This window comes from Triticum urartu, chromosome 5A, assembly GCF_056163025.1.
Source record: "Triticum urartu cultivar PI428250 chromosome 5A, HENAU_Tu73, whole genome shotgun sequence".
Taxonomy (NCBI): domain Eukaryota; kingdom Viridiplantae; phylum Streptophyta; class Magnoliopsida; order Poales; family Poaceae; genus Triticum; species Triticum urartu.
In genome coordinates this window covers 656,787,152-656,806,630 of record NC_141877.1, presented here as the reverse complement: position 1 = coordinate 656,806,630, position 19,479 = coordinate 656,787,152, and the positions used below count along the sequence as shown (strand labels likewise).

General features: G+C 45.9%; 2 protein-coding genes across 4 annotated transcripts; one reads left to right on the top strand and one right to left on the bottom strand.

The window, feature by feature from the left end:
* The first annotated feature begins 2,138 nt into the window (after nt 1-2,138).
* On the top strand, nt 2,139-13,045 carry DCL1 (dicer-like 1). Of its 3 annotated transcripts, none has more exons than XM_087522263.1 (20): nt 2,139-2,428; nt 2,541-3,697; nt 3,784-3,897; nt 5,533-5,743; nt 5,862-6,256; nt 6,334-6,556; nt 6,705-6,877; nt 6,974-7,096; nt 7,264-7,424; nt 7,504-7,734; nt 7,822-7,972; nt 8,346-8,522; nt 8,640-8,801; nt 8,883-8,978; nt 9,063-9,685; nt 9,822-9,922; nt 10,105-10,304; nt 10,853-11,764; nt 11,863-12,027; nt 12,121-13,045. In XM_087522263.1, the coding sequence occupies exons 2-20, from the start codon at nt 2,558-2,560 to the stop codon at nt 12,679-12,681; spliced, it is 5,919 nt and encodes a 1,972-aa protein (XP_087378389.1). In that variant the 5' UTR covers nt 2,139-2,428; nt 2,541-2,557; the 3' UTR covers nt 12,682-13,045. The 3 variants fall into 3 exon arrangements, with proteins under 3 accessions (XP_087378389.1, XP_087378388.1, XP_087378390.1); XM_087522262.1 differs by having other exon boundaries at nt 2,139-2,431; XM_087522264.1 differs by having other exon boundaries at nt 2,139-2,460.
* Nucleotides 13,046-13,178: 133 nt separating this feature from the next.
* Nucleotides 13,179-14,644, bottom strand: LOC147973815 (nascent polypeptide-associated complex subunit alpha-like protein 2). Its single transcript, XM_087522265.1, has 3 exons — nt 14,359-14,644; nt 13,797-13,930; nt 13,179-13,718 (listed from the first exon to the last, which is right to left on the bottom strand). The coding sequence occupies exons 1-3, from the start codon at nt 14,546-14,548 to the stop codon at nt 13,374-13,376; spliced, it is 669 nt and encodes a 222-aa protein (XP_087378391.1). The 5' UTR covers nt 14,549-14,644; the 3' UTR covers nt 13,179-13,373.
* Nucleotides 14,645-19,479: the final 4,835 nt, after the last annotated feature.

The following is a 19,479-nucleotide window of genomic DNA, read 5'->3' as shown; positions in this document are numbered from 1 at the left end:
GAAAAAAAAACAAAATTCAAACATTTAAGGTTCAATTTTTTTAAAGAAAATTGTACAAGTAAACAAGGATGTTATGTGTATGTGCGTAAAATTTCAGGATGAAATAACATGCGATATGTATAAAAAAGACAAATTCACGAACTGGAAGGATGAATAGTATCATATGTTAAAAAGGCCCAGATTTGCTTTTCTTGCACAATCCTCATTTCAATGTATTCATCCTGAAAATTTACACACCTATGCATTATCCCTCCATGTGTATCTATATTTTTTCTTCAGAATTTTCTAAAATGTAAAAAGTATGAATTCCGATAAATTTTGAATGTTTCAAAAACCAACCTCCACGGAGATCGGCCTCTAAAAGGGATTTTTAGCACACAACCCATATAATAAACTCCTGAGAATCCCACCCATGGCTTCCGGCCGAGACGAATGAAGTGGTCGAGTGCACGAACGAAGTTTGTCAGACAGCGTGAATCCGAATAAATAAATACAGTAGATAAAGTTGCCGAAAAGTGCAGTGACCCGAGCGGAATCGTTCAGCACGAGTCGAGTCGAGGAGCAACAGTGCCCGGTGCTGGGCGCAGGGCACGGGATCCGGTGCGGGCACCGCCTGCCTTAAAGGCACAACAACCGTGCAGGATTCCCGGGCAGGCAGCGGACGCATGCCCCTGTCGGGACGCCGCCGTAACTATCATGCCACCACCACTGCTCTTCGGTCAGTCACTCACTCCAGCCACCACTGTCAGTGAGTGAAGAAGGGCAACGCGAGCACTCACTCCGCTGTACCGCGCGCAGGCGGGCGGCATCAATCGGGGTAGGTTCGTCTCCAGGAGGCGGGTGACACACTGACACTCACACACAGCAGTGGCAGCCTTTCCTCACTGTCTTTCACACTCACTGTCCGTCCCTGTCCTGTGTCCTGTCACTGTGCGTATCGAAACGTATTTTGCTCGGGTTCGAGAAGGCGCTTCCGTTGAACGAACGAACCTAGACGTGTTTTTGTTTCATTTTTCTCTCATTTTATGGCTCACTGGCCCGAAGCGGCCAGGCTCGGTTGTATCTACGGACGGGGTGCCTGTGCCGGCAGGGCAGCAAAGCATCTGCTTATCTTTGCACGCACGCGTCGTGTCGCGGAGATGGTTAGTACAACGACCTTTGGAACTTGATGCTCCATGCATTGGGACTCACTCACTTGCTCCTTGTCCTATCTATCCATCTATCTATCCACTCAGGCTGCAAACTTAATTAACTCTGACGAAGTAGTATTAGGAGCAGCAGTGCCATGGAGCATAGTAATCACGTCCTCAAAGTCTCACCTACGATGGTCGATGGAAAAGTGCACCGAAGCTGAATTTGCAGCGCATCAAAAGCTGCAGGAGTAGTTTAGGGGTGTTTGTTTCCACGGACTTTTTTGTGTAGGGATTAGAAAAAATCCCTCTTAGAGACTTTTTTATCAAACAGGAGAGACTTTTTACGGACTAAACTAGGCATTTGGGACTAAATGAAGAAGACTCTTAAGGAGAGTCTTTTTGGGACTTTTTGAGACTTTTCCAATAATGCCCCTCCATGCACTCATTGGCCCGCCATCCCATGATGTTGTTTAATTGTTATTTTTCTATATACTAGGGGCAACATGGTCATTTAATAACCTCTAGAAGAGACTATGAACTTTTTAGTCTCTTGAAACAAACAGGGAGGGACTTTTTAGGGACTAGAGACTAGAAAAAGTCCTAGGACTAGAGAACCAAACACTATCTTTGTTTTCTGAGTGAAAATGAAACCAGGAGCAGTTACTTTCAAAGAAAAAAAAAAGCAGGAGTAGTTACCGTGGTGGCTGGAGCACGCGGCAGGGGCGGCACCCACTCCCCCTCCGCTCGTCCGGGGCCCACAGCGTGCACACACGACTCGCAGTCGTCGCGGCGCCGCTCGGGCCTCGGGGGACAACAACCACGCCTGACGGGTGGGCCCCACGCGAGGGGTCGCTTCGGGCCGGGCCGCGCGGCCGCGGCTGCCCTAGCTAGGCCCGGGGGCCCCGCGCGTCGGCGGGACACCGCTCCTGGCCGCGAGGGCTCGCGTCCATTAATTCGGGATCCTCCTCCTGCCCCGAGCTAACTCCGTCCTCCTCCCCCCATCTCTTTGCGCTCGCCTCGCCTCATATCGGAGAGAGAGAGGAGTGGAGATCAGCAGAGAGGGAGAAGAGAAAGAGTAGCGTTGATACACCGTCGAATCGAATCGAATCGGATCGAGACCGGTCGCCGCCATATCGGAATCGCATTCGCATCTCCCTCGCCCCACTCGATTGGTTCGATTGCGTGATTCGTACGGTTTATCACCGCCTCTTTCTCTTCCGCTCTCTCGCCACCGCCACCGCCCTCCACCGGACCTCCCGCGCCGCCGCCACCGCCACAGAGCAGCAGCAGCAGCAGCAGTAGTGCCAACATTCGTTTCCCCTCCCCTGTTTGTTTCCTCGTGGTTCTCTGATTGATTGATTGATGTGCTAGTTGTGTGTGACGACGATTGGTTTGCTCCGGTTGCAGCTGCAGCCGCGGGGGAGATGGCGGGAGGAGGCGGCGGCGGCGCGCACCCGGGGGCGGTGTCCTACTGGTACGACGCGTGCGAGGACGAGGACGACCCGTCCCTGCTCTTCGACTTCGCCGCGTCCGCCGACTTCGACCCGGGCCTCATGTCCGCCATGGACAGCGGCAGCGGCATCGACTTCGCCCCGGGGCTCGTGCCCTTGCCCGCCATGGACTGCGGCATCGACTTCGCGTCCGCGGATTTCGACCCGGGCCTCTTGCCCGCCATGGACTGCGGCGTCGAAGACGGCTTGGTCGACGAGATAGACCGGATACTCGAGAGCATCAACGACGAGAGCACCCCCGCCCCCGCGCCGCAGCCCCCGCCGTCTCAGCCTGTGGCTCCCCCGCCGCCAGCGGAGCGGGTGCAGGAGACTGCTGCTGCGTCTGTGGCCGACAATGCTGTGGCGGTGGTGGGCTCGGGGCAGAGGAGCCAGGCTGTCGAGCCGAGGAGGGAGACGAGAAGCGTCGAGCCACGGAAGGAGACGAGAAGCGTCGACCCAAGGAGGGAGCCGAGAAGGGAGTCGCATGGTGGTTCCACGAACGGCGGTCGCGGCGGGGAGTGGAGAGATGGGAAGCGTCCTCGCCTCGCCCCTGGGGCTCACGGGGAGCCACGCCCTGATTCGCGGCGGCGCCCGATGCTTCCGCCTCCCTCGCGTGGTTGGGAGGAACGGCGTGGGAGGCGCGACTTCGTTGACAGGCCCCGCAAGCGCGACCGCGACAGTAACCCTGCCCACCGCCGCGAGGCTCGAGGGTTCTGGGAGCGGGACCGCGGCGGCAAGATGGTGTTCCGCCCTGGCACCTGGGAGCAGGAGTCTGAGCGCGAGGGAAAGCGTGCCAGGACACAGAACGGAGGCTCCGTGGAGAAGAATGCAGAGGCGGATAAGGCGGCTTCCGCCCAGAAGGAGAAGCCTCTCGCAGAGGAGCAGGCGAGACATTACCAGTTGGAGGTGCTTGAGCAAGCAAAGAGCAGAAACACCATAGCCTTCCTCGAGACCGGCGCGGGGAAGACTCTCATTGCTGTGCTGCTCATCAAAAGCATATGTGACAAAATGATGAAGGAGAACAGGAAAATACTTGCTGTGTTCTTGGTTCCCAAGGTGCCTCTTGTGTATCAGGTAGTACATACAGTACATACATGACTGACCTTTCAGTGATTAAGGTTTCGAATTTTGTGGGTGTAACCGTGTTGCTGAAATTGCAGCAAGCTGAGGTGATACGCGAGAGGACTGGCTATCGGGTCGGGCACTACTGTGGAGAGATGGGTCAGGATTTCTGGGATGCTAGAAAGTGGCAGCGAGAATTTGATTCGAAACAGGTCATTCTTCTATTTTTCATCCCCTTTCATACTGTTCTTATTGCCGTGTATAATGACCTGTGACCTAGTTCTATGCTAAACATTTGCCTAAATCTATATATTGTTTTGGAACAAGATCACTCTGGTTATGCTCCAGCAAGCATCAATACGGGGACAGACACGGGGATATGGAAGCGGGGACAAGGGATACTGCAATTTCTAGAAACAGTCATAGGCGATATGGAATAACTAATAAAAATCCATGTAATAAAGACAGAATGATTTTGAGATATCACATGAGATCAAATATTGCCCCATTTGCCGTCTCCGTGCCTCTTTTCATGCCCTCCATTGCTTCAAATCCCTCTGTATTTGGAATCAACACTTCAACTGTAGCAGCCAGCCAGCACCAGCAGTAGCTAGGCAACAGCAATCAATACTTCAATTGCAGCAGCCAGCCAGCCAGCCAGCACGCTGCACGCACACAAGCAACGAAGCAAGCACTCCCATACCAGAGGAGAGCAGGGTATTTGGGAGCAGGGGAAGTTCCATTGCTTTGCTTGGCTCCAGGCGATGGAGGCATCGGAAGTGATGCCCAGGCGCAGTCATGCGCTCGATCCAATCTTTGATTGAATAGCACGGGATGAGAGCTGTCTGTTGTTGTTAGTAGTTGGGCTTTACCGGGCTGCGCATTCTCGTGTCCCCGACGTACCGACGATGTCCTGGCTGTGTATCATCATTTATTTATTTTAATCAGAAAATGGGGATACACATATCTGGTGTATCGCGTATCACACATGTTTATATGCGGATAAAACGGGCTTTGAAGTATTGGTGCTTTTCAGGTTATGGTTAATGATGCTGTTAATTGGTCAGTTTCTTATATATTTTTTGATTTAGTGCAATTGCGTTGGTGTATATATCACATATATAATGTTCATATCTTCTCTAGATTTTTGTTGGCATGTTCACATATACATCACTTCTGTCAGCACATTCTTCATTTGTAGTCATGACCTTCTTTTTATTGTGACCTCAATAGTGGCTATTGGATACTGCCTAATAGGTAAAAATGAAGCAGCTGTTGGATAGGAAAGAGAATTGTTTTATAGGATACCACTTAGAAGTAAAAAAGAAGAACTACTGAATAGGAAACAATAATTGTTTTATAGGATACTCCCTCTGTAAGGAAATATAAGAGCGTTTAGATCACTACTTTAGTAATCTAAATGCTCTTATATTTCTTTACGGAGGGAGTACTGCTTTAGAAGTAGAATGAAGTTGTTGGATAGTAAAAGAGAATTGTTTTATAGGACACTGCTTAGTACAACCTCCATCCGGAATTAACTGTCGCCGAAATTAGTGTATACTGTTGCTGAAATGAGTGTATCTAGACGCGTTTAAGTGTGTAGATAGTACTCCCTCCGTCTGAAAAAGCTTGTCCCAAGCTTGTCTCTCAAATGGATGTATCTAGCATCAACAGTTAATTCCGGACGGAGGAAGTACCTCTCAACTTACTGCATTATTTGCAGTGTGTGTATGATGCACATCCATCTATGGAAACAATTTTGCACTTTACAGTCGCAAACTAAATAACTGCACTGTACTAAACACTATGTATGATTCACTTACATTAAACAGAGCCCTTTCATGCAGGTACTAGTTATGACAGCTCAAATTTTGTTAAACATCCTCAGGCACAGTATCATTAAAATGGATGCCATACATCTTTTAATTTTAGATGAGTGCCATCATGCAGTGAAAAAACATCCATATTCTTTAGTGATGTCAGAATTTTATCACACAACTCCGAAGGATAAGAGGCCAGTTGTTTTTGGCATGACAGCTTCTCCTGTCAACCTAAAGGGTACTGCTCTGCTCTTTTTCTCCTGCTACCTTTTCCCTTTTTATTTTTTCACTCACTATTTCATGTATATAATTTCATCTTCTTGTTTTTCTCATGCTATTTACTATTATCTGGACAGGAGTCACTAGCCAAGAAGATTGTGCCATCAAGATAAGAAATCTTGAGAGTAAACTGGATTCCATTGTTTGTACTATTAAAGATCGGAAAGAGCTTGAGAAACATGTCCCCATGCCTTTTGAAGTCGTTGTCCAGTATGACAAAGCAGCCACCCTTTGTTCCCTGCATGAGCAGATCAAACAAATGGAAGTTGCTGTTGAAGAAGCTGCACTCTGTAGCTCTAAGAGAACAAAGTGGCAGTTTATGGGAGCCAGGGATGCTGGGTCTAGAGATGAGCTGCGCCTTGTCTATGGTGTTTCTGAGCGTACAGAAAGTGATGGCGCAGCTAATTTAATCCAGAAGTTGAGAGCTATAAATTATGCTTTAGGTGAACTAGGTCAATGGTGTGCTTATAAGGTATTCGCTTGATATTCAACAATGGCATGTTGTTAATTGTCACATATTTTTGACAGTTCACTTATACATGATTTCAGGTTGCAGTGTCCTTTTTGACAGTATTGCAGAATGATGAAAGGGCAAACTATCAGGTTGATGTAAAGTTTCAAGAGTCACATTTAAAGAAGGTTGTTGCTTTATTGCACTGCCAGTTGACTGAGGGAGCTGCAGTGAAAAGTGAGACGAATGATGTTGAGATGCATAACAGTGAAAATCACAACCCAAGTGAACTTGAAGATGGGGAGCTGCCTGATAGCCATGGTACTAGTTTGGCAAAACCAGCCACTTCCTCTCTCTCCATGCAGTTTCGTTCTGTAATTTCGCACCATTTATTTCATCATTATCTTTATCCATTAGTTGACTTTTTAGTATATCTCACTCTCTCTTCTATTGCTGTCCTTTTTGTCAGCTGTTTCTGTAGGTGAACATGTAGATGAGGTCATCGGAGCTGCCGTGGCAGATGGGAAAGTTACCCCTAGGGTGCAGGCTTTAATCAAAATCCTTCTCAAGTATCAGCATACCGAGGATTTCCGTGCCATCATCTTTGTGGAGCGAGTTGTCACGGCATTAGTTCTTCCTAAGGTTAACATGCTGTTGTTGTTTTCCCATTTATGTTGTTTTGGTGCGTATGGATCCTTTATACATTGTCCAATTCTTTTTCCTCTGTTCACCTAACAGGTGCTTGCAGAGCTTCCATCTTTAAGCTTTATCCGATGTGCAAGCTTGATAGGTCATAACAACAATCAAGAGATGCGCACAAGCCAAATGCAGGATACCATTGCAAAATTTCGTGATGGCCGTGTATGTTTGTCTTTATAGCATAATTATATTTGATCACTATTTCAGTTGTAAGTCTAATGTTAACTAGGTTTTACCTTGCATGATTCATTTCTAATAGATTTTACAAAGTTATTACATCTAAGAAACACATCCACTAGATGAGTTCTAAATCTGGAACTGGCTTGCAGGTTACACTGTTAGTTGCGACTAGTGTTGCTGAGGAAGGACTTGATATTCGACAGTGCAATGTTGTCATTCGCTTTGACCTTGCAAAGACAGTCTTGGCCTATGTACAGTCTCGTGGTCGTGCAAGAAAGCCTGGATCTGACTACATATTGATGGTTGAAAGGTATCCACCACACCCACACACATATTTTTTTTGGATTAGCTCGTTCCTACTCTATTGGCTTATAAATTGATTTCTCCAGGGGAAATTTGGCACATGAAACTTTCTTGAGGAATGCTCGAAATAGTGAGGAGACGTTGAGAAAAGAGGCTATAGAAAGAACTGATCTCAGTCATCTTGATGGTACTCTGTTAAATTCCATTGATACATCACCTGATTCGATGTACCAGGTCGAATCCACAGGTGCTGTTGTCAGCTTGAATTCTGCAGTTGGGCTCGTACATTTTTACTGTTCACAGCTACCAAGTGACAGGTGCATATAATTCTTGTCAATTTATTAAGTTTACCAGTTCCTTCGAGTGTGAAGATCACACATGCATCCTAAGTTTCGCACTTGCAGGTACTCAATTCTTCGTCCAGAATTTATTATGCAGAAACATGAGAAGCCAGGGGGTTCCATGGAATATTCTTGCAAACTTCAACTTCCCTGTAATGCTCCATTTGAGAAACTTGAGGGTCCTATATGCGGCTCAATTCGTCTGGCACAGCAAGTAATGATGGTTTCATTGGAATAGAAATACTTTCTCGTTGTCAAGGAATATATCAGATAAGAACTAGCCTTAAAATGATTTGAACTGGCAACCTTAGCCATTGGGTTGAACCTCGACGGTTCACACCAAATGCCAAAGGCCACCAATATTTTTTCAAAAAATCCCTTTTCACTCTTATAGCCTCCTACAAATTTAGTGATATGGACAATCCACCTTGATCTACCACATTCATAGTTGATATAGTGAGTTAGTGACCAAGATTTGTGTTCTGATTATCCTATTTTAAGGCTGGTTCCTTACCTGACATGCTCCCTTGATATCATTTATGACGTATCCCATCAGTTGCATGAATATCACTTGTTATTTCGTGCAGGCTGTTTGTTTGGCTGCCTGTAAGAAGCTGCATGAGATGAATGCCTTCACAGATATGCTTTTACCTGATAGAGGAAGTGGGGAAGGAGAGAAGACCGAACAGAATGAAGGTGATCCACTCCCTGGAACGGCACGCCATAGAGAGTTTTATCCTGAAGGTGTTGCTGAAATTTTGAGAGTAAGTTATTTGCTTCCTCGCTCATTATCTCTCTGCATACAAAGTGCATTTGCCCTCTCCGGCACGACCCTTGATTATCCCCCAATCTCATTCTGATGGATCTTTTTTCTGTGACAGGGAGAATGGATTTTATGTGGAAGAGATGGCTGCCAAAGCACTCAATTTGTTAAGTTGTATATGTATTCTGTGAATTGTGTGGATGTAGGGACATCTAAGGACCCTTCCCTTGCACAACTTTCGAATTTTTCTATTATTTTTGGCAGTGAGCTGGATGCAGAGGTATGTTCCATCATCTGGAATATCCTGAAACTTGAGCAGAATGCTGTGAACTAACCTTTTTTTCTTCTTCTGTTTTTTCAGGTTTTATCGACACCAATGGATCTCTTTGTTGCCAGGACAATGATAACAAAGGCATCTCTTGTATTCCGTGGACCAATTGAAGTTACAGAAAGTCAGGTTGATCTGCTTGAGAAGTTCCAAGTAAATATTCATTTAAGCGTTTGGGTTAGTGTAGCTAATACCCTACTGTTGTGATCGCAGCTGGTTCTGCTGAAGAGCTTTCATGTTAGGCTCATGAGCATAGTCCTTGATGTTGATGTTGATCCCTCAACTACACCTTGGGATCCAGCAAAAGCATACCTCTTTGTCCCTGTAGGAGCTGAGAAGTGTACAGATGCTTTAAGAGAGATCGATTGGACTTTAGTCAACAGCATTGTGAATACTGATGCCTGGAATAATCCACTTCAGAAGGCACGACCAGATGTCTACCTAGGCACCAATGAGAGGACACTCGGTGGAGATAAGAGAGAGTATGGGTTTGGAAAATTGCGTAATGGAACAGCTTTTGGACAGAAGGCACATCCGACTTATGGTATCAGAGGAGCCATTGCTGACTTTGATATCGTCAAAGCATCTGGATTAGTTCCTTCTCGTGATAGAGGGTATTCAAGCGAGTATCAGAACCAAGGCAAGTTGTTCATGGCAGATTCATGCTGGGATGCTAAAGACCTTTCTGGGATGGTTGTCACTGCTGCCCACTCAGGAAAGCGGTTCTATGTGGACTGTATTTGCTATAACATGAATGCAGAAAATTCATTTCCTAGGAAGGAAGGCTACCTGGGGCCTTTGGAATATAGCTCATATGCCGATTACTACAAGCAGAAGTAAAGACAACATTTTCTTAAATGCTGAAAAGCAGGATTAGTACCCTTTTTATTTCAGAGAATCCTGCCTTACTTTAGTCTTATATAAGCAATTTTGTGGCAGCACATTGTGACTCATTGTGCTATTTGATCTCAGATATGGTGTGGAGCTAGTGTATAAGAAACAGCCTCTTATACGTGCACGTGGTGTTTCCTATTGCAAGAATCTTCTGTCTCCTAGATTTGAGCATTCTGAAGGTATTTCTGAGTCCCATCCTGAACATGTCCAACGAATCTTGATATTTACTCATTAAAGAAACTCTCATGGCATAACCACAAGTTGGATGGTTTTTATGTCGAATTTTGTGCCACTATTTTTGTGAACCCAGATGTGAGTATTGTGGTCATGCAGTGATGAGTAATTGGCTCTTGTTTTGCAGCTAGAGAAGGTGACTTTTCGGAGAACGTTGACAAAACATACTATGTCTATTTACCTCCCGAACTCTGTCTTGTGCACCCACTTCCTGGATCACTTATTCGTGGAGCTCAGAGGTTGCCATCAATAATGAGAAGGGTTGAGAGTATGCTTCTTGCAGTTCAATTGAAGGAAACAATTGATTATCCTGTTCCCGCAGTTAAGGTACTCTCAACATCTTTGATTGCCCCAAACCTGAATCTTTAAGAAAATGTTGTAACACGTCCTGGTAGAATGCTTTGGTACACTAGATCCTTACATTTCCTCTCCTTCCTATAATACATTCCTACCGTCTAGTTGGATGTTACGTTTGATGAATACCACGTGAGATGCACGATGCATGTAGCTTTATTGTGGCATCTGGCTTTGGTAGGTCCTGCAATAAGAATTGATAGAACATGATTTAGAGATACCTAAAGTGAGATGGGATACATGGAGTAACACAATGGTATTGATTACATGTTCTATTTTTATTTTTAGATCATAGGAAGTCATCATAAATGGTGGCACAAATGTAAATATTCATCAAAACAATAACTAACATTCATGAGGTAGCATAGTCAATCTATAATGTAGTGGGTATTTGGCATGTTTTCCAAGAGACTGCCTTATACTCCCTCGTCTCACCGCAGAAGAGCCAAATGATTTTCTTAATAAATAAACAAGATCATGTGTTTGTTAATTCATACTAACAGCTTGTTGGTTCATGGCAGATATTAGAAGCCTTGACTGCTGCATCATGCCAGGAAACATTCTGCTATGAAAGAGCAGAGTTACTGGGTGATGCATACCTGAAATGGGTTGTGAGTAGATTCCTTTTCCTAAAATATCCTCAGAAGCATGAGGGACAGCTTACAAGGATGCGGCAGCAGATGGTCAGTAACATGGTCCTCTACCAATTTGCCCTGAATAAAACTCTTCAGTCGTATATTCAAGCAGATCGGTTTGCCCCATCAAGATGGGCAGCTCCAGGAGTACTGCCTGTATTTGATGAGGAGACAAGAGAATCTGAACCGTCCATCTTTGGTGAGGAGTCAATACCTGGTAATGAATTACAGAAGGATTATGATGATGACTACACAGATAACATTCAAGAGGAGGGTGAAATTGATGGAGATTCCAGCTGCTATCGTGTTCTCTCAAGCAAGACTCTAGCAGATGTCGTTGAAGCACTTATTGGGGTCTATTATGTAGCAGGAGGGAAAATTGCTGCAAACCACTTGATGAAGTGGATTGGGATTCATGCCGAGTTGGATCCTCAAGAGATCCCTCCCCCGAAGCCATATAATATACCTGAGAGCATATTGAAAGGCATCGAGTTTGAGACATTGGAAGGCATCTTGGGTATGAAATTCCAGAATAAAGGTTTTCTTATTGAGGCTATAACGCATGCATCCAGGCCATCTTCTGGCGTTTCCTGTTACCAGCGGTTGGAATTTGTTGGTGATGCTGTGTTGGATCATCTCATCACAAAGCATTTATTTTTTACATATACTGATCTACCTCCTGGTCGCTTGACTGACCTGAGAGCTGCAGCTGTTAATAATGAAAACTTTGCAAGGGTTGCAGTTAGGCGTAAGCTGCACACACATCTTCGCCATGGATCATCTGCACTGGAAAAACAGGTTTGCCATACTCTTTCTTTATGCAGTAGGAAACAAGACACTGTTGATAGAACTGAAGTTTCAAGCAATGCTGACTATTTTCTTTAAATCTTCTGAAGATTCGGGAGTTCGTGAAGGATGTCCGAGAAGAGATTTCAAAATCAGGTTTCAATTCTTTTGGACTAGGGGACTGCAAGGCTCCTAAAGTTCTTGGAGACATTATTGAGTCTATTGCTGGTGCAGTATTCCTGGATAGTGGGTATGACACCTCGGCAGTCTGGAAGGTATTTATTTTAGATATTCTAGAGAAACTTTCTTGATAGAAAAGCAACCTAATCTGGAGGAAGCTTGAAACAAACTGCACTATTTTGCACCAGGTATTCCAACCGCTCCTCGAACCTCTGGTAACGCCAGAGACCCTTCCAATGCATCCAATTAGGGAGCTCCAAGAACGGTGCCAGCAACAAGCAGAAGGCTTAGAATACAAAGCATCCCGGGCAGGCAATGTAGCTACCGTTGAAGTCTTTGTTGATGGTGTTCAGATTGGTGTAGCTCAAAACCCACAGAAGAAGATGGCACAGAAGTTGGCGGCGAGAAACGCACTAGTGGTCCTAAAGGAGAAGGAAACCGCAGCAAAGAAAGAGACCGAAAAGGCCGGTGATAAGAGCAATGCTGGGTTCACCAGGCAGAACCTGAACGACACTTGCTTGAAAAGGCAGTGGCCAATGCCACAGTACAGGTGCATAAATGAGGGCGGCCCTGCTCATGCTAAAAGATTTGTCTACGCGGTTAGGGTTAATACATCCGATCGCGGATGGACCGACGAGTGCATCGGGGAGCCGATGCCCAGCGTGAAGAAGGCCAAGGACTCTGCCGCCATGCTTCTCCTCGAGCTTCTGAATAGAAGTTTCCCTGATAAGCCCGACGGTAAGAAGTGATAGCGCTATGAAATGTTGTTGGTGATCATTGTGGTGGTGTTGAGACATTCGGCATTTTTACACAGCATAGATTCATTACCCATTCAGTGCTCTTCAGCTCTGGCAAATAAGAAGATAGATAGACAGGCAGAGCTGATGAGTGAGAACAGAGGATACTTTTACCAACCTAGTTGAGGCCGCTGGATGTCATTAGAGATTTATTTACTGGTGAGGCGGGATAAATGGGAGTCTGCAACAGCAGAACGGGTAGTCTGATATAGGATAGACAAGTGAAGGCCTCTTATTCTATTGTACTGTATAATGTAACCTGCAAACCTGCAACTTAGATGATTGATCCAATAGAAATCTGTGGAATTTACCCTTACCCTGTCATGCTATGGATTATTCGGTGCGTTCATTTTCATATTGCTAGACGATTGCTGGTCGCAGTAGAAATTAATTAAAGACCAATGCCCACCTGCTAACCATAGGAACTCCATTCCAAGGCAAACCGGCCATGATACTGAAACTAGATTTCAATTGACCAATTGTAAGAGGAACACTAACATATCTCGAAACTGACAACATCTGGTGCAACGTCCACGTACGATTGGTAGAGATAAAAGGGATGCAAAACACACGGGCACATGATGATACGATACTCCGGCAGGAAACATCCCGGCCGGACTTGGAGAAAGGAAGCGAGGAAAAGACTAGGCGGTGAGCTCCATGATGGCGCTGACGATGTCGCCGTCGTGCGCCTTGAGGGCCTTGACGGCCTTGGCGCGGGACACGCTGGCCTGCGTCATGACGAGGTCGATGTCGCGGGCCTCGATGCCGGTCTCGTCCACCACCTCCTCCTCGTCGGCGGGCGCCCCGGCCCCCGCCGCCGCCGCGTCGGGCCTCATCGCCTTGCTCAGGTCCTGCATCCTGAACTGCTGCGCGGCCTGCGCCTGCAGCTGCGAGCTCAGGTCCTCGATCTTGGCCTCCCCGAAGATCACGTACGTCTCCGACGTCGGGCTCTTGAACACGTCCGGCTTCGACACCACGAACAGGATCTGAAGCCCAACATTTAATTAACAACATGCATGAATTAGCCTGAACAATTTCACATACATAGAAGAGTTGCTTCTTACGTTCTTGGCTCTCTTGATGGTAATCCTGCTGACGCCGGTGACGGGCTTCATCCCGAGCTTCATCATGGCCTTGCGGCTCTTCTTCTCGCTCCGGCTCTGCTTCGACCCCTCGCTCCCGGCCACACCCAGCTCGCCTTCACGCACATCAAAATTGCAAGTCAGACGTGCGTACTCTTTTGTTTTTGAAAAGCTTCTGCTCTATTCTTCATCATCATCATGGCAATACAACAAACATCCGAAATAATAAAAATTACATCTAGATTTCTAGATCACCTAGCGACGACTACAAACACTAAAGCGAACTGAAGGCGCACCAAGCTGCAAATCTAGTTCAACTACCACTACGTACCAATAAGTCAATAACTAATCCAACGTTACGTGACCACTCAGTTCCGATAGCTAGTTTAAAAACCCAGCCAGATTACAGTGCACAAAAGCAATTTCTGAGGCGCTTGCACGTTACACGAACTGTCTACCAACAAGCGAACCCACACCGTCACATGGTGTATCTGAAAGAAGATAGAACAAGGTGGAGATGCAAAAGGGAGTAGGAGATGGTTACCGTCTTCATCCTCGTCGTCCTCGTCATCATCCTCGTCCTCCTCCTCGTCTTCATCACCGTCGCCCTCCTTGACGTCCTCGACGACGGGCGCGCCGTCCTCCGCGGGCTCCTCGGCCTTGACGACCTCCGGTGCCGCGTCGCCGCTCTCCAGCTCCGGCTCGGTGGCCACCGGCGTCTCCTCGCTGACCATGGTGAGCTGCTGCGGTGTTGGTGCAGGGACGAGCGTGCTGCTGGAGTGAGGATAAGGAGTGAGAATGGAGAGCCGAGGCCGATTGAGAGCGGCGCCGGAGGCCTTATCTATTCGCGCGCTGTGTTGGGCTGGGCTGGCCTAACTGTAGCAGGCTCTCATCATTGTGCTGGGCTAGTTGCTTCTGGTGGTAAAGTCGGCCTTGCACGCCTGGGCCACTGGAGCTGAGTGGTAAATGCTATCATCACTTTTTACATTTTTTGAATGGTATGAAAAACTTTTTTGCAGTACACTATCACTTTTTTACATTGTATAAAAATTTTCTTAAAATTTTACTTATCTTGTTTTTGAAATGTGTGAACATTTTAAATATCAATGTTTTTTCCAATGCTATCAGCATTTTTTAATTATAGTAACAATTGTTTCATGTCTCAAATTCGTAGTTATTTTTTTATTTTAAGCAAATTTAATTTTTGGAATATATGTATTTAGAATGTTATTGAAAATAGTAACAAAAGGAAAAAAGTGAAAGAATGAAAAAACAGAGAAGAAAAATAAGCTAAACTGCAGGTCACTACTTGGACTAGAAGAACGTCCGTGCGTTGCAACGGGGCCACATTAATTTTAAGAGTTCAATATCAGTTATGTTAATATTACATTTAATATTCTCATACATATCAAGTGACATTGGCCAATTCTCACACACACACTCTCTCTCCCTCCCTCTTCCTCACTCTCTCTCCCCCTCTCCCTCCCTCTCTCTCTCTAACACACACATATCCATCTTATTGGGTACGGGATCATAATTCATCTATTTCACACGCACACGCGCTAGTGCATAACAATATGGATTATGTGTATCATATTTGCCACCACAACTTATATTTCCCCGAGCCGCGTCGCTACAGAGCCGAGCTCCCGCCCGACCACCTCGCCGGCATCGAAGGGGAATGGATAAGGGTGACGCCCTGCCTCCCCTGCCCCCCATGGCCTCACTCCTCTATGCCCCCTCCCAGATCCACTTCTCCTCCTCGCTCGCTCGATCCCGTCGATCTGGACGAAGTCAGACGCCACGGCCACCATGACCGACCCCGTCCACACAGCCACTGCTCTCCCTGCAGGCTAGAAGCTTGTCGAGGAGCTCCAAACTCCTCCGCTACTTCGTCTGAGCCAACGAGATCAAGTCCAGCACCCCCGCATTGACGTCGTTGCTGTCTTCCTCAACCTTCGGCCACCGTAACATTGCCGTTTGATCCGCGCCGCCCCGAGCTCCCCAATCTTCCCCTAGGGCACCATTGACACCGTCGTGATCTCCTCTTGCCTTTCCCCTATTTCCCCTCTCGTTTGCTCACGTTAGGTATTTCGCCGTGGCCGAGAACCGTCGTCCGCCATGGCCATTGCAGGGGTAGCCACCGAGCTCCTCAGATTGACCCCGTGGCACATGCCCGCTCCTATGTGCACCCATGCCCGACCCTGATGCTCTTCTTCCGCGCCCGCGGGGCCACTCCCTCTCCATGCCCACGCCTGTGCCACACCGCGTCGATCGCGCCCGCCACTGCCGTCGCGCTCGCCGCAGCCACCGCACCACTGTGACACGCGCGACGCACACCCTAGCCATGCCCCACTCTCTCGCTAGCTGTGCTCGCCCCGTCTGCTGCCGCCTATCCCTTCGCTCGCCCCGCAGCCACGCCCCTGCCTCGCGCCCCCTCCTGTCACGACCATCTTTTGTCGGCCGCCCCCTCAGCCATGCCGGCCGCTTACCTCGCCTGCTGCGTGCTGCTTCCTGCTACTATGCGCTGCTCTATCGCTGGTACACTGCTGCGCCATGTCCTCGACACCGCCGTGGACAAACATGGCGGAGGGATTGTCAATGGAGTACGAGGAGGAGGTGGCGAAGAAGGTGTGGAGAGGCAGGAGGTCTGGGGTGGCGTCAGCTGGCTATGGTGGAGGTGTTTATGCGAGAAGGAGCCAGAGCGGAAGGAGAGGTCACGATTGGAAAGAATCGCAAAAAAATCATAACCTGGAGATCTAATTCCAAAAAATGCTAATATCGATGGAGGGGTGATTTCCTTCTATAGGTGGAAAACATAGGAAATATTTGTTGTTATCAAGGAAAGGTAAAAAATTAGGAAAGTTAGGATTTTCAACTGATTTCTATGCAAATGGGGTTTTACTGTTTGGTAACGTGATATCAGTACCTGCCCGTTTGTGACGTGTCTGATTAGGAAAGTTTGCAAATGTTAAGAAACTATTTATTGGGAGGAAAGTTTGTCACGTGTCTGTTATTTGTTTACTAAAACAAATTTCACTAATGAGAGAAATCGATTGATTTAGATAAGTTAGGAAAGTTAGATTAAAATATATTATTTGTTTCCTACAAATATGTTATTTGTTTCCTAAGACAAATTGAACCAATAAAAGGAATCGATTGATTTGCATAATTTAAGGAAGTTAGATCCGTGATTTGTTATACGTTAGGAAAGTTCTGGTTGTAATAAAGAGTGGAGAGAAAAATAAACCGATGGACCAGGGTGGGAGGGGGTGGTGGGAGGAGAGATGAAAAAACCCAACGAAATTAAACCAGCGAAAATAAACCATGGAGACTATTCACCAACTACGAGAAGGAGCCGGAGCGGAAGGAGATGTCACAATTGGAAAGAATCGCAAAAAAATCATAACCTGGAGATCCCATTTCAAAAAAAAATGCTAATATCGATGGAGGGGTGATTTCCTTCTATAGGTGGAAAACATAGGAAATATTGGTTGTTATCAAGGAAAGGTAAAAATTTAGGAAAGTTAGAATTTTGAACTGATTTCTATGCAAATGGGGTTTTATTGTTTGGTAACGTGATATCAGTACCTGCCCGTTTGTGACGTGTCTGATTAGGAAAGTTTGGAAATGTTAAGAAACAATTTATTAGGAGGAAAGTTTGTGACGTGTCTATTATTTGTTTTCTAAAACAAATTTCAGTAATGAGAGAAATCGATTGATTTAGATAAGTTAGGAAAGTTAGATTAAAACATATTATTCGTTTCCTGAAAATCTGTTATTTGTTTCCTAAGACAAATTGAACCAATAAAAGGAATCGATTGATTTGCATAATTTAAGGAAGTTAGATCCATGATTTGTTATATGTTAGGAAAGTTCTGGTTGTAATAAAGAGTGGAGAGAAAAATAAACCGATAGACCAGGATGGGAGGGGGTGGTGGGAGGAGAGACGAAAAAAACCCAGTGAAAATAAATCGCGGAGACTATTCACCAACTGCTCCATTAGAAGTAGAGACTCGCCTATCATTAGCGACACGTGAGGCACGACACTTGCGTCTCGCTATAAGTGCAACTCTAGCAGATATCATAAAAGGAGATGTATTGAATAATTACTACCGGTTTAGAGTTTTGGAGGCATAAAAATGACCAGAACAGATACTGTAAACTCGAGTGTTCTCATTTTTTCACAGTAAACTTAAAAATGGGCCTGCCGCACCGCATATGTAGAGTATTGGCGGCCTGGGTTTGCGCATATGCAAGACCTGCTCGGGCTTGGCAGGAGTGAAGTTTCACCCGACGCCCTTCCCGCTCTTACGCCTCCGCCGTCCGCTACCTCACTGCCGTCGCCCTGCCTGGCCACCCAATGCCACCCGCGCATCATCATGGAGCCACAGGAGACCCGCATCATCCTGAAGGAAATATGCCCTAGAGGCAGTAATAAAGTTGTTATTTATATTTCCTTATATCATGATAAATGTTTATTATTTATGCTAGAATTGTATTAACTGGAAACTTAGTACATGTGTGAATACATAAACAAAATAGAGTGTCCCTAGTATGCCTCTACTTGACTAGCTCGTTAATCAAAAATGGTTATGTTTCCTGACCATAGACATGTGTTGTCATTTGATGAACAAGATCACATCATTAGAGAATGATTTGATGGAGAAGACCCATCCATTAGCTTAGCATAATGATTGTTTATTTTTATTGCTATTGCTTTCTTCATGACTTATACATATTCCTGTGACTATGAGATTATGCAACACCCGAATACCGGAGGAACACCTTGTGTGCTATCAAACGTCACAACATAATTGGGTGATTATAAAGATGCTCTACAGGTGTCTCCGAAGGTGTTTGTTGAATTGGCATAGATCGAGATTAGGATTTGTCACTCCGGTATCGGAGAGGTATCTCTGGGCCCTCTCGGTAATGCACATCACTATAAGCCGTGCAAGCAAAGTGACTAATGAGTTAATTACGGGATGATGCACTACGGAACGAGTAGACTTGCCGGTAACGAGATTGAACTAGGTATGATGATACTGACGATCGAATCTTGGGTAAGTAACACAATGATGACAAAGGGAATAACATATGTTATTATGCGGTTTGACCGATAAAGATCTTCGAAGAATATGTAGGAACCAATATGAGCATCCAGGTTCCACTATTGGTTATTGACCGGAGATGTGTGTCGGTCATGTCTACATATTTCTCAAACCCGTAGGGTCCGCACGCTTAACGTTCGATGATGATTTGTATTATGAGTTATGTGTTTTGGTGACTGATGACCCACAATTATAGGGGATCTATCGTAGTCCTTTCGATAAGTAAGAGTGTCGAACCCAACGAGGAGCAGAAGGAAATGATAAGCGGTTTTCAGTAACGTATTCTCTGCAAGTACTGAAATAAGTGGTAACAGATAGTTTTGTGATAGGATAAATTGTAACGAGCAACAAGTAACAAAAGTAAATAAAGTGCAGCAAGATGGCCCAATCCTTTTGTAGCAAAGGACAAGCCGGAACAAACTCTTATAATAGGAAAAGCGCTCCCGAGGACACATGGGAATATCGTCAAGCTAGTTTTCATCACGTTCATATGATTCGCGTTTGATACTTTGATAATTTGATATGTGGGTGGACCGGTGCTTGGGTGCTGT

Excerpts from the sequence above, each read along its gene's own strand:
- DCL1 (XM_087522263.1), top strand. The coding sequence starts at position 2,558 with ATGGCGGGAGGAGGCGGCGGCGGCGCGCACCCGGGGGCGGTGTCCTAC. Across the intron at positions 7,097-7,263 it reads CAAAATTTCGTGATGGCCGT|GTTACACTGTTAGTTGCGAC; the intron begins GTATGTTTGTCT and ends ACTGGCTTGCAG. Across the intron at positions 8,802-8,882 it reads GCAGTGAGCTGGATGCAGAG|GTTTTATCGACACCAATGGA; the intron begins GTATGTTCCATC and ends CTGTTTTTTCAG.
- LOC147973815 (XM_087522265.1), bottom strand. The coding sequence starts at position 14,548 with ATGGTCAGCGAGGAGACGCCGGTGGCCACCGAGCCGGAGCTGGAGAGC. Across the intron at positions 13,931-14,358 it reads GGACGACGAGGATGAAGACG|GCGAGCTGGGTGTGGCCGGG; the intron begins GTAACCATCTCC and ends ATGTGCGTGAAG. Across the intron at positions 13,719-13,796 it reads CCATCAAGAGAGCCAAGAAC|ATCCTGTTCGTGGTGTCGAA; the intron begins GTAAGAAGCAAC and ends GTTGGGCTTCAG.